Below are 15,248 nucleotides of genomic sequence, written 5' to 3'. Positions count from 1 at the left end.
CTTCCCCTAAACCTGCCCAGATGATGTCCCACTGACCCCAGGTCAGCAGCACCGTGCCCCCCCCCCCCCGAAATACACAATTAAACATTTTCTATGACCTATTTTTTGTGTTAATAAAATTAAACTGAAGACAGTTTAATGACCTAGAGATATCCTATTATTCCACTGCTTATGTACACATGTTGTGAATGATCTTTAAAACCTCAGTAAATGAAATAAACAATGTGTTTAACAACTACAATTTAATATTGTATTTTCATCTTATCACAAAGTAGAGGTAAGCATATATCCATCCTCTCCCTGCAGCTTCATGTCTTCTATTAGTATAACTTTCATCGTTGTGACAGAGGAAACCAATCATATTATTTAACATCAGTAACACAAATATCAGCAAAAGTGTGTTTATGGAGTTGTTTATTTGTATTATATGTGCAGCAAGTATAGAAGCAGCTGTTTGGGGAATCAGACAGACTCGAGCTATAATCGTTAAATATCTATTAAAATAAAGGACACATACAAAATCTAATTCTGAAACTAAGACACAAGTCTGTAGGATGGCAGTAAGCAGAGGTCTGGGTGGAGGATGTTCCTGATCTCCGCTTTGCTTTCTCCAGCACCACGGGGGGTCCAGGTGGATGGCAGATCTGTCCTGACGATCCGCTGTGCACTTTTCAGATACAGTACAGTGACTCCATGCTTATCTTTCCTTTGTGTTGTGCTCCATCCAGTGGACACTCTGCGCCATAACACCAGGAAGTGGTGGAAGTGTGTCACTGTAGTGTAGTAAAACAACAACAACACAATGAACGCAGTGCTGAGGTCTGTATGGTATTATCCTGTTAAACTTGCATTAAATACCACGGTACTATTTATGCAACACCATTTCTTGACTATTTTTAAATCTGGCTCAAAAGGCCTTTTACAACTGTGAGGAGATTTTTCATGCATCACTTTGAGCAACACATAAAACAGCAGTTATTGTTGTTTAGATTCTAACATTAGATAAAATGTAATCCTGCTTACCTTAAAATATACATATACAGAGTTTATAAGCACTGAAATAAAAAATAAAATAAAAGGCTATTTATCATGTTTTCTAAAATCTTGCCAAATGTATAGATTGGTTTTGATCCTTGGCATACGGAAACCTGTTATTTTTGTGTTTTTAAGACTTGTTTCCAGCCATCTGAAATAACACTGAACACATTACTCACACAAACAACAACGACCAGTGACCTTGAAATTAGTAGATATGTTTTTATTTAAAATTGTAGATGTCAAGACTGTTATCTTGGATGAAAGACAACATATTTAATCCGATTCACATTGAGTTCTTGTTTAGTTCAGTGATTATAAAAACGTGCTGGGAGGGAAATCATTTGAAAAGGCATTTGGTCAAAGTATGAGAAAAGGAGGGTTTCGTGTATCTGATGAGTTAAAACTGAGAACCTGGGAAGAGGTGTATTCTGGCTTTTTGCCAGCCCCCGTTAGTCATGTGACCCTCATCACATATCATCCAGTTGTTTCTCCCACACACAACAAACACACATAAGTGTGTGTTGACACAATGCAAACAAATGTAGGACATCATGTTGATTCAGCGTTTTATATCACAAAGGGGAAAACTAGTTTTATACAAATATGGCAAAACTACAGGAAGCAAATGGTAGGGCTTAAGACAAACTGTTATATCTTTAAAAAAATTAATTAAATCAAACCTAATTTTTCCTTATATTAGTTGTTGGCATTAATACTTGTATAATACTAAACTCTGTAGTTAGTTACCTCATTGTAAAGAGTAGTTTTTGTCTTTGTGACTCATCAGTGACGAGTCTGCATTTTGAAAGTGAATGCTATCTCACTGATATCAGCCCCACTGTGTTCTGCTCTACAGCCGCACAATATCCAATCACTGCTAGTGGAAACAAACATTTCATCCTACAAACTCTTCCCAAAAAAAGCCATCAACTTATATTTTTGTTTATGTGAATTAGCCTCAGGAAATGTGTTATGAAATACAGATGATGTGTAAACCAGGCCTTCCTGTTCAGTGTTTAGTGCTCGAGTCCCTGCTTTCTCAGACCAAGCATCTCGTTTATTTGACTGTTTTCTTAACTCACAATCACATATTTACAGATGTCTTTGATTCATACGCCATTTGACCAGTAATCAATATAACACCTGGCATGTAAATATACAAGTTAACAGTTATGAGGATTTATCATATTATTTAGCTTCATTTTAGTTTTCTAGCAGTATAACTATTACACATATTAAATGTAGCCTAGTACAATATGGCGCGTTTCCACTGCAGGCCTCGGTCGGCCTCGGTCGGTTTGGTTAGGCCTTATTAGGCCCGGATCACTTTAATGCTGCGCTTCCATTACAGTTTAGGAACTGGGGCAGTTACTATAGTAACGCAGTGTAGGCGGAGCCGTGACGTCATCTTCAATGAGAGCCCCAGAAAAACAACACAGCCGTTAGCTCTTAGCACTCAGAGCTCACAGCTCCTCATATCTGTTCAGAAACTAGACAAAAGTTAAAAAAGTACAAACCACAGACTGCCTGTGTCATGGCGAATACAGTCGCTGGTTTATTTATGTCTGTATAGGCCGTTGTTGTGAGTGTGGACGGTCGGAGCATATATAACGTTAGCTTAGCCAAGCTACATTTAGAAAACACGCATTTTAAAAGGGTTTTCCGCCTGCCGTCTGTCTGCAGACTTGTCAAAGCATTAATTCATGGTTTTTACTAACCGGTATCAGTATGTTGTTACTTCGGCATCATTTTGAAACGTGTATTACAATTAAATCACGGTCAAATATGTTCATCTTGTTGTAGTTGTAGCCCCCTTGCCAGCGATTATCTCTCTAGTTTAGCATACTCAGCCAGACTCAGCCTGGTTGTTCCTGGCCCTCGAACCACGATTTAGTCGGGCCAGAAAAAAGGTGAAAAAGTAGCCCCCAAAAACGGGCTCGGCACGCTTAAAGCGAGCTACCCGCTGCAGTGGAAACGCGCCAATAGAGGCATTAACAGGCCTTTCTCTTAAATGAAGCTTCAAGACACAATTCAAGATAAAACATTTAATGTTATTATTAATTCTAACTCGCTTGACAAATTTGGTATCATTAGAAACAACCTTTTTTTAAAAGTTAAAATAAATCTATAGCTTTTTCCAACGTTCATAGATATTCTCCACATGAGTTCCGATAAAGTGTTGAAGAGATCATTATTTGATTGTTGAGTAGATTAATGAATCCACTTATGTGTTGTATACAGAATCTAAACAATATGTAAATCATTCATGTGCCAAGAGCAAGGACTGTCTCAGGTAAGACAGCTTTTATGTGCGCAGCTCCACTTGCTTGGAACAATCTTCAGCAAGAATTGAAACTGAGCAATCTCATTCCTCTGCATGTTTTTAAAGCTAGAGTAAATGAAATGCTTGCCGATACAATGGGCACTTGTAAATGTCTATAACTATGTATCCTGTAAATATAATGTATGATGTCTTTTATTGTTTTATGTTTCATGTGGAACCTATATGCTGCAGGTCTCCCTTGAAAAAGAGATCTATGATCTCAATGGGACCAATCTGGTTAAATAAAGGTTTGAAATGAAATGAAATGAAAATTCACCACATTAAACTTATTTTGCAGAAAATACTCTAAATATTGATGTTTGTTTCCTTGAATGAAAACAAATCAACACATGAAATGAGATGAGTGATTAGGTGACTCTGACAGGAGAGATGATCAGAGGTGGAGCGTTTTTACGGCCATATTTATGACCTGGATGGAAGTATGGGTAGAGTTTCTCAGTGAAGGAGCAGCGAGTAAAGGAGTAGATAAGAGCTGCAGCGTCTACATCATAAAAGGAGACCAGACCCTCCTCATAATCCACAAACACCCCCACCTTCTGAGGCTGAGAATTCAGAGAGAGACGGACTGACGGAGCACCTTGAGCCTTGTACTCATTTACATGGCTCAAACATATAGTCCAGAAACCCCCCTGAGGGCTCAGTGAGAGCGCTCCCTTCCTGTTGATCGACTCTCTGGCCACTCCTACATCCCAGTCGGTCTTTCTTTTAACTTGAACCTCAAAGTAAGATCTGCCTGAAGAGAAACTCTGCTTTCCTAAAACACAATTACAATCAGAAAATCTCTCTGGATTGTCTGGGAGATTCTTCTCTACATCACCATCACGGACTTGTTTTCCATCACCAGACAGGATGAGACGGGGATATGCTGTATCAGGATCAAGAGTCACCTCCACTGCGTACTTCTGGATCCTCTTCACTTTAGCTTCAAGCAGCTTCTTCATCTCTTTACTGAACTTCTCCCCCACCTTAGCCACAGCCTTTACCACCGTCCCCTCATATACCGCTGGGGTCAAACGGAATTTTCTCAAGTCCTTGGAGGGTTGTCGGTGTTGAATGTTTAGGGACTTGACACTTTGTAGAAAATGCAGGTGGTCTTCAGAGTGTGTGACCTGCTCCACCTTAGAGCTTCTCTTATTCAGCTCAGAGATTTCCTGTTCCAGCTCTTTGATTAAAGCTTCAGCCTTTTTTTCAGTTGTTTTCTTCTTCGCTTTGATCGTGTTGATGAGATTGGCCTGGCCTCTCTCAACAGACTTCTTCAGAGCAATGAAGACCTGAACTCCTTCTGCCATCTCTCTGTCTGCTTCTTCCTCACTGAGGTCCACTGAGTGTTTGATCTCCTGAATCTTCAGTTGTCTCTTCCAGATCATCTGCTGAGTTTCAGCCTCTGTCTTCCCCAACTCTGCCTTCTTTCTTTCATATCCTTCTTTCAGAGGAACCACATCATGCATCTTGTGGTCTGAAACATGGCAGAGCATGCAGACACATGTCTGGTCGGTCTTACAGAACAGCTCCAGAGGTTTATCGTGCTTCGGACACATCCTGTCTTCCAGCTTCTCCACAGGGTCGATCAGCTGATGCCTTTTCAGTACTGGCTTTGTCAGATGAGGCTCCAGGTGAGTCTCACAGTAGGAGGTCAGACACACCAGGCAGGACTTCAGGGCCTTCAGTTTGGTTTCAGTGCAGACGTCACAGGGAACTTCTGCTGGTTTGAAGACTTGTTGCTCTGAGCGTCTGCTGCTGCTGCTGCTGCTGTCTTTCTGTTGAGCCGACTGTCTGAACTGAGCGACCATCTCAGAGATGAAAGTGTTAACGTGCAGCTCAGGTCTTGTGTAGAATTGTATATTACACATGGGACACTGGCACCAGTAACTTGTATCCCAGTGTTCTTCGATGCAGTCTTTACAGAAGTTGTGTCCACATGGTATAGTGACTGGATCAGTGAACAAATCCAGACAGATGGTGCAGAAAAACTGATCTTCAGATGGCAGGTAGCTTGCAGCAGCCATATCTACACACATGTGAAAGAAAAGAAAAAACATTTGAAACATCAATCATCAATTCATATCATATATAGTTTTAAAGAAAGAAGTTTGATAACTTGGAACAAGCCATGAGCAGCCCTGACCATTTAACTCTGACAGGGTCAAGCATGCAACTCTGGCTAACAGCAATGAAAATATAGGTTTTCTCGTTTTTTTCTATTGAAAAATAACACTGCTCTTCACTGACCATAATTATTTACTTCCTCGAGCTGCTTCACATTAAAAGACTCCAACTGTTTCTCTAATGGAAAGATTTCGTTTTGAAACAGTTAGAGGAAATGGGTAAAGCATACAGAGCCACATACAGCTTAATGTTACCTATGTTAATTAAGTGTGCTGACTTTTCTATAATGTCCCACTGTCTGGCTACCTGCATAAAGTCAAGTGCTTGGCGCACTTGTCGGTGAAATGTCGCTCCTCTGTTTTCATTGAAACTGCTCCTTATATCCGTTAGTGCAGCTAGCTAGCACCAGATGCTAACAACAACAATACACGTAAGGTGTGCGCGTTCTCTCTATCTTGCTCGCGCCACACATACACACACCCTCCCGGTCCTCCCGATGGCCCGCCCTGGCCTGCTGGTGAGCGTGGAAGTGTGGTCTGCCGCAAGCGGGCGGCAGGAGCGGGGCTGTCAGCATCAGCTTGTAGATGGTATTTTAAACTCGATGCGCTCTGAAACTACGGGGCGGCCGACGACAAAAAATACACATGCGTTAATCGCGTTAAAATAATAATAATAATAAAAATAATTAGTGGCGTTAAAAATAATCAGTGGCGTTAAAAATTTGTTTGCGTTAACGCGTTAAAAAAATGGACAGCCCTAGTCAGAAGTGATCAGCCAAATGTAACTAGAGAATGCAATTACTGAAGAAATTACTACTGGGAATGCTTTATGCTGAAAAGCTGACGCTAAATTGCTATTCTGAAATGTAATGTGTAAGAAGAAAGTGAAGAATTTAGATTGAAATGATACATGAACACTGGGGGCTTGAATGTGTGATAATAGAAGAAAAGAAAGTAAAAAGGCTTGGAAAAGCTGCAGAATATTTGAAATGCAAACTTTTGAACTAACTTGATGGCGAATGATCTGTCGCCATGCCAACGGCATTTGATGACATTCCATACTACGCTTAGATGCGTTGATGGCTGCATCGTTACCAAACCTGTGAGGTTTTGGGCTGTTTGGAGCATTTTCACTGAAGTTATGAGAAAACCGTGTTTCATGGCGAGCATTGTGTTGCCATGGCAACGGCATTTGAAGAAATCTCAAAACTGTCCCGTAGATGTCTTCATGGCTGGACTGTTAGCACACATGTGAAGTTTGAGCACTTTTTGAACATTTTCATAGGAGTTATAGCGAGTTATGCTGTGAATAATCGATTATTATTCGCCAGGGCTGCCGAATAATCGATTTTGATCATGGTCAGTTTCTGGCAACCCTAGTCGAGACAACCTTATCCGAGAGCAAGACATTACCAAGACCGAAGAGTAGCAAGACCAAGACAAGACCAAGACTTTAAGAGGGCGAGACCGAATCAAGACCGGAACCCGACTGTGAATCCAACACTACATGATACCAACACATCCTCACTCCCAGGTCGGCCTATGTTGACGTTATGTCAAGTCCCCTGCCGGCTTTTTCCAACGCAAGGGGGGGGGCCTTAGCGTCCATTTTCAACGCAAGGGGGGGGGCCTGTAGCGTCCATTTTCAGCTTTCCGGGATGTCCATGTGCTTCTATGGACGCTCATGGAAGCACGGCATTCGTTTGTGTCAACTGCCCTTAAAGGCAATGAAGACACTACACTACCCAGAATCCCCAGCTATCGTTTGGACACCATGTGCTCTGTTTGACAAACCCCGTGATAGTCCTCAAGCTCTGTGATTGGAGAGTGTGCTCCGAGGGTTATCGAGCCTCGAACAGCACTTGAAATGGGATGGAACCACGGCAGACTGTTCAAAACTGGATTTGAACGGGTCCACCGCGTCCCCCCTCCCCCACCCCGTCCCCAGAACTACACATGCTGGCTATTCTGTTTCGCAACATGTTCTCTATGGCACGTCTCTACTGGGAGTTGTAGTTTTAAAAGACGTTTTCGTATTTCCCATAATAAGAAGTTGCCAGTATTAAACTGTGTACATCCCTGGAGGATTAGGGGACAGGAAACACTCACATTTAAAACATATAATTAATAAATTGGTGAAAATTGCTTGTGCCCATAATGGGCAGTATTAATATATATACCCACACGCCAGCTAAGGTCAGAAGAGCTTTATTTAACAGCTGGTCTTATGTTTGTGACCCCTCCTGTTGTTAATTGATAACATTACATTACATTACATTAATTGATAAGCCTGAAACATGCACTTGTCAAGGTTCAGAGGCACATTTTGCAAATATGGCAGTAGCCATCGATCAGCTTAAGATAAGATATACTTTATTGATCCCAAGTTGGAACATTTGCGTTACATCAGCATGTGTAACAGTTAAATATGCAGTTGTGTTTATTTGAAAATCATTTAGTATAATCACACAAATTCTGTGTTTTATATTCAACAATTCTGTGTTCTTTATTTATTGATTGTTCAATACCTGACAAGGCCGGAGATGAAATATCTACATACATCTTATAAGAGTATAATACATTATGTATAATATCAGTTAAAATAAGTGCCTCAACATAGTTAACATTGCTGGAGGTATGCACACATATTGATAGATGTCTTGTAATGCACTGTTGAGGAACCTGCAACCCAAGTTTTTCATTCAGTGCAGAACTACACCACAGTTGTGTAGGCCTATATGATATGTCAATAAACCTTAGAACATCTTGAAATCTTGAAAGGGATGTGCAAAATAGTCATTACATACAGTCTTTAATTAACTATTAGTAGAGAATAACGAGTAATGAATATACTTTATAGGGATCCTATTAATATCTAATAATAAAAATAATGAAATTCAATAACATGCTTTAACCACCAGGTGTCCCTTTATATCATCTGTGCACCTTTATGGTGTAAATACAGCCTATCTACCAATTGGATCAAATATAAAAGTGAGCCGAATTAGTGTTGATACGGCAAGGAGACGTATTGTGTGAAAAGAAATGTAAGATGTTGTTTAATGGCTGATATATTTATGATCCACGTCACGTTTTCAGTTCCTCATGTTTGTCTTCTCATCAGGGCTATAAATACAGAACTACGGCAGATATGTAATATGTAATGCAGCCGAACCGTGTATTACAATGCCGTTATGTGATGACTTTCAAAGAGAAAAGCAAGCACACTCGGAATAAGGTATTATTTTATTTTTTTTAAATTATTTCGGTCTGTTTCCGGTATTTGTTAATGACGATGTGCTGTGAGATGTGAGACTGGAATTGCACAGGGGAAAATAACGTATCTTTAGATGCGGATTGTGTTAAACTAATATGTTTGCGCTGTGGACCAACACTATACATTGACGGGGAAGGGGGTAGCAATAAAGATAACACCATTAAACAGTTACACAACATAACAGAAATAATATCGATAGCAGCGTCCCTAGCAACCACCTTGGTAACAATGAAAACGTTGGACGCAATTTCCTGAAGTAATCTTCGTAATAACTAGCAAACTAAAGATCATGTACATCCACTGCACACATCATCTGAAATAACAACTCATATTTCTCGCATCAAATGACATCAAAACGCATTTTAATGGCCAAACTAACTTTAAAATAGGCATTTTACACCCAGAATAAAACGAAGTTCGGCCATGTTTTCTTTTTCTGCAGGGAGAAATGTGAAGATCACGTGACGTCAAACAGAGCTTATGGTGTAGTCCAAACGATAGCTGGGGATTCTGGGTAGTGTAGTGTCTTCTGCCATCCTTTACTCCGAAAAAAGATTTGTTTCTCCGAATCGAAGGGGAAACATACAAAAGCATTGTACACAATTTAAACCAATCAATGTTGTGTAATTAACAAGGATAATCTGGTGTTTTTTAGTCGATGAGTAGTTCAGATATCACTGTAAAATCAATCGACAGTAAGGGGAATATTTACTTCCAGGTGTACAATTCTCCGCTATCCAATGAGAATGGACGCTCTCATTGCCTTTAAGGGCAGTCGACACAAATGAATGCCGTGCTTCCATGAGCATCCATAGAAGCACATGGACATCCCGGAAAGCTGAAAATGGACGCTAAGGCCCCCCCCTTGCGTTGAAAATGGACGCTAAGGCCCCCCCCCTTGCGTTGGAAAAAGCCGGCAGGGGACTTGACATAACGTCAACATAGGCCGACCAGGGAGTGAGGATGTGTTGATGATACACTTACCATACCATGTGTAAGATATAGGGCTGTCAAGTTAACGCGTTAATAACGCGTTAACGCAAAAAAAAATTAAGGCCACTAATTATTTTAACGCGATTAACGCATGTGTATTTTTTTTCCTCGGCCGCCCCGTAGTTTCAGAGCGCATCAAGTTTAAAATACCAGCTACTGACAGCCCCGCTCCTGCCGCCCGCTTGCAGCAGACCACACTTCCACGCTCACCGGCAGGCACCGACTGGCCATCGGGAGGACCGGGAGGGTGTGTGTATGTGTGGCCCGAGCGAGCGAGAGAGAGACCTTACGTGCATTGTTGTTGTTGTTAGCATCTGGTGCTAGCTAGCTGCGCTAACGGATATAACGAGCTGTTTAAATGAAAACAGAGGAGCGACATTTCGCCACAACTGCACCGAACACTTGACTTGATGCAGGAAGCAGACAGCGGGACATTGTAGGAGAAGTCAGCACACTCATGATTGCAGCAACATGATTGCAGCGTCCAGGCAGCTCCCGTTCGAGCATATGCCTCCAACGATCCAACACACACACACACACACACACACACACACACACACACACACACACACACACACACACACACACACACACACACACACACACACACACACACACACACACACACACACACACACACACACACACACACACACACACACACACACACACACACACACACACACACACACACACACACACACCCCATTTGTATTGTATGAGAGAGGTTCCAGGTTGTTGTTTAATATTCATGAGAATATTTATCATTGTTCAAATGATAATAAACATTAGCATAAAGCATATTTGTCCACTCATATGTTGATAAGAGTATTAAAAACTTGAAAAATATTCCTCTAAGGTACATTTAGAACAGATACAAAATGTGCGATTAATTTGCGATTAACTATTTTAATCGACTGACAGCCCTAGTAAGATACCATAGTCAATTTGATCTGAAAGATCCACATCATCATAAAAAGACACATATACGTAAGATATAAATTCAACTTCATCATATTTATTCAAAAAGTTATCCTTTTCATATAAAAACAGTAACATAGTAAGAACATAATGTAAAACATCATATAAATGTTACGGTATATAGGTCTAAGCAACAAACAAAAAAACAACCAACCAGGAACCACCTTAGAACACACACACACACACACACACACACACACACACACACACACACACACACACACACACACACACACACACACACACACACACACACACACACACACACACACCACACACACACACACACACACACACACACACACACACACACACACACACACACACACACACACACACACACACACACACACACACACACATACCATGTATACATCACTTCAGGGGACATTACATTGACTTACATGCATTTCCTGGAGACTTATCCTAACCTTAACCAACACATGCCTAATCCTAACCCTAACCAAGTCTTCACCCTAAAATTAATGACCCCCCTCATGGGGACCTTCAATTTGTCCCCATAAGGGAGGCGAGTCCCCACACGTGACTGTGTAAACAGATTTAGGTCCCCACCAGTATAGTAATGCTAGGCCACACACACACACACATTTTGCAACATCTTCACTGCAAGACCGTTTGAGTGTAGCAGCTGGTATACACCATACCATGTTAACAAACATTGCGGCGCATGAGGGCAAAGATTCGGAGTCACGTGAAGTCACGTTATGGGTTGAATTTTTTTAACAGGGCGTTTTACATCCAATCACATCCCCAGCAACAGCCGTGGTCTCGACCATGGATGCAGGGGCGCCGTAAGCATGGATGTATAATAAGAACTGGATACAGCGTGGGCGGGGCCTCATTCATTCCTATGAGAGTTGCTCATTAGCGCATGATGATAAAATGGCCCAACTTTTGAGAGAGTGAAACGTCACAGATTACCCGGCATGCCTGAGAAGTACCCGTATGTGCACTCATAGCGTATGCGCAACTTTAACCAAAATGCTCGTTCACATCAAGCACGTCAATTTGCGTACACGTAACAGCACCGCACGTTCATGACAGCATGGTAATGGATTGTTATTATGATAGATTTGATATTAACGAGGCGGCAGTTAGCAGCTAGCGGCTAGCTATATATATATATATATATATATACAGTGCAATAAGAAGCTACAGGGACCTTAATCTAACGTCGGTAATATTAACTTTATTTAATACAACATTTACGGTACAAGATGTAATCATACAGCCCGGTCCCGTGGGTTAGATGCACGTTCATAATGCCGAGGGAAATAACTCTCAGAATAACGTTATTAGCAAATTTTTCCAACTTGAGGAACGAATGTTTTTAATAAGGGCTATACAAGTGTTCATACTGGGTAGTTTATTTAGTTTAAAAAAAATTATCCACCGATTTACAGACCACTCTTTCCCCATGTAAGTCAATGGGAATAAGTGTTTCCGGGCCTGGCAACCAAACGGATGTGCAGTACCGCCGTTTGGCCTCCACGAATATTTTCATCTGAGTCCGGCGCACTTCCTGGAGGCTTGGCCGTAAGGGGGTGAAAAGAAAACGTGTGTTCACAATGATGGTAATTAACAGAGTTGGGTGTAACGCGTTACAAAGTAATGCGTTACTGTAATAATATTACTTTGTCGGTAACGGAGTAGTGTAACGCGTTACTTTTATAATTCAGTAATCACACTACAGTTACTAACATTGCCCCGACACGCGTTACTTCGTTACTTTCTAAAATCAGTCATAATCAAACCTCAACAAACACCTGCAAAGAACACATGCTAGGTGAAGCTAACGCACATAGCTGTTGTTTATTTATATCACACACGTGGTCTGTTCTTCTTCTCTGTTTTCCGGTTTGTTTTGAATGACGAATACACACTACCGCCGCCTGCTGGTAAGGAGAGTTATTGCCACTCACGCATGCGCAGTTCGTACGTGCTCGGCTGAAGTCTTTGCGGTGTCTGATGGCTCCAGTGCAACACATGGCCAACACGCAGGAGAACACGCTGACGCAACAGCGTGAGCAGAGATAGACTGCGCAAAATATACAGATAGCAAGAGACAGAGGACAGCCACGGTCAGATAGGAAAACATTCAGGATCTGGATCAGTCTTATGCGACAATGGAAACTGAACTAAAGAGAACATTTGAAACTTTATCAGTCTGCGTGATCTGCCTGCAGGGAGGGGCGGGCCGGCCCTGCGAGTAAAGTAACGAGTAAAGTAACTAATTACTTTATGTAGAGAGTAACGAAGTAGTGTAATATATTACTTTTTTTTAAAGTAATATGTAATATATTACTTTTTTTTTGGTAACTACCCCATCTCTGGTAATTAAGTACATACATCTTACAATTCCTTTTAAATCATGTGGTAAAACTAGTCGGAACAACTTAATCTTTTGAGTAATCAACTTCAAAACTTGTGTTTATGATACCAATTATTAAGTAAGTGGAAATTAAAAACACCTCTGATTGTAGAGGAAAAGCCTTCTCCCCTAACTCAAATAACTTTGTTGCTTTAAGACAATTTCATTAGAAGTTGTTTTAACTCAATAAACATTGTTGGTTTTCTTTGTTGAGCCAAGGCATTTGTTTTTACAGTGTACGATGTCTCAACAACTAACAAAGTCAGGCTTTCAAGAAAGAAAAGAAAGGAGAGAAAGACAAGAGAGAGGGACTAAAGGGCGACAATATGTCACCCAGTTTTTCAAAAGAAAAGGTGGGTGTGGTCCATGAGTGGTGGAAATTAGTCTGTTAGCTAAGCTTAGTCCATTGTAAATAATAATTGTAATGTTTTGCTGACATTAAAGGTGGGGTAGGTAAGTTTGAGAAACCGGCTCGAGATACACCTGTTGTTATATTGCATGGAATGCTCTTCACATCCCGATGGCAATGAAGATCTGAAGTGCTTTGACAAAAAAATCCATCCACGATATTGGATCACTACACACAAGATGCATGATGAGAAAAATACTTTTCATATCCATTTCCGTTTTGTTGTCCATTTACACTTTAATACCCGCTTATTTTGTAGTATATTTAATTAAAAAAACCTGCTGCTTATGTTATTTTTTTTTTTATAGCATTTTATAAATGATAATATTGGTGTTAATGTTCTCTTTATTTTCAATGTTCCATTCAAAAATGTTATTAAAAAGGCATGTACACCATAAAAGATGACTATTGAGGTCTATTGTCAGGAATGTTAGTGTTATATCAAATAGTGAATTCTACTGCAGCAGAATGTTATATGTTCACCGCTCAGTGTCAGTAAATATTGTGCAGTTAGTATTGGACTACAAGATAGATTTAAGCCTGTACAGGTCGAGTTATTTAAAGCATAAATGAGTGGGTTGGGTTCTGGAGGTGTGGTTACAGCATTGTGCTTGGTTGGCGTGGCCTGGGCCTGGTGGTGGGGCCCAATGTGATCTCTTTTCATGGGTCCCAAAATCCCTGGCGGCGCCCCTGCATGGATCTATAATAAGAACGGTCTCACTCGCTCTTGACACAAAATCTTGTGACCTTTAGGTCCGAGACCGAGACAAGACCGAGACCGTTAAATGGTGGTCTCCAGACCAAGACCGGTCTTGAGTACCACAACACAAGTTACAAGTTACTAAATCAGAATCAGAATATCTTTATCAGTCCCACAGAGGGACATTTTACAAAGTACTAAGAGCTGATACAAAGAGACTGTTTAAGCTGTTTGAAGTAGACTCTATATCATATGGTTATGTTGTTAGAGTTGGGTGGAGATTTCGTCAATAAATATAATCAGATGTACTCACCAGTGTTTGACTGAGACTCTGCTGTGTTGTTGAGAAAGATCTGATGAACTCAGTTTGTATTTTCTTTGGACAGAAACGGAGACTAGTCTCGACTGCAGTGTGGCTGCCTCTCTGACTAACTTAACTTTCGTTTCCTGAGTGTGACGTGTAAGCTCTCCTCTTTCCACTGTAGCTCCTCCTCTCACTGCAGCTGGTGGTTCCCTCCCTCTGATCTGCATGGGCATTGAGAAATACCAGGTTATCTCTGATAGTTAGCGAGCAAAGCTGGTGCTTTACAGATGGGAGGGATGAGGTGTGTCAAAAGCTGTTCATCTTTATTTTGATGAGCGTTTTCAGTTACATTCATTTGAAACACATGTCATGGATGATATAATCTACATAGTTAAAGACTTATTTCCATTGTAGAACTTGAACTTGAACTATACTGGTTTCCCGTCTCCCACCGCATCAACTAAAAAATACTGGTCCTTACTTACAAAGCCCTCCCCCATCTGCCCCCCCCCCCCCCCCCCCACCTCACTGACCTCCTCACCCCCTACCAACCCCAACGGTCCCTCAGATCGACCTCAGCCGGTCTCCTATCCATCCCTAAACCCAAACTCTGCAGCTTCGGGACATGTTTTATTAGTAATGTAGACAACATACCTTCATCAAATGTACAACGAGTACAATATGTATCCACTCTAAAACAGAAAT

At 41.0% G+C, this 15,248-nt stretch overlaps 1 protein-coding gene across 1 annotated transcript; it reads right to left on the bottom strand.

Annotated features, from left to right (window-relative positions):
- Nucleotides 1-1,237: 1,237 nt before the first annotated feature.
- LOC139432841 (E3 ubiquitin-protein ligase TRIM39-like) lies at nt 1,238-14,697 on the bottom strand. Its single transcript, XM_034088275.2, has 2 exons — nt 14,553-14,697; nt 1,238-5,390 (listed from the first exon to the last, which is right to left on the bottom strand). The coding sequence occupies exon 2, from the start codon at nt 5,386-5,388 to the stop codon at nt 3,730-3,732; it is 1,659 nt and encodes a 552-aa protein (XP_033944166.1). The 5' UTR covers nt 5,389-5,390; nt 14,553-14,697; the 3' UTR covers nt 1,238-3,729.
- Between the last annotated feature and the right edge of the window lie 551 nt (nt 14,698-15,248).

The sequence above is a fragment of the Pseudochaenichthys georgianus genome, chromosome 1 (assembly GCF_902827115.2).
Source record: "Pseudochaenichthys georgianus chromosome 1, fPseGeo1.2, whole genome shotgun sequence".
Lineage (NCBI taxonomy): Eukaryota > Metazoa > Chordata > Actinopteri > Perciformes > Channichthyidae > Pseudochaenichthys > Pseudochaenichthys georgianus.
Note: the sequence above shows the minus strand (reverse complement) of the source record. Positions and strands in the feature narration are given on the sequence as shown.

Coding starts and splice junctions, on each gene's coding strand:
- LOC139432841 (XM_034088275.2), bottom strand. CDS start 5,388: ATGGCTGCTGCAAGCTACCTGCCATCTGAAGATCAGTTTTTCTGCACC.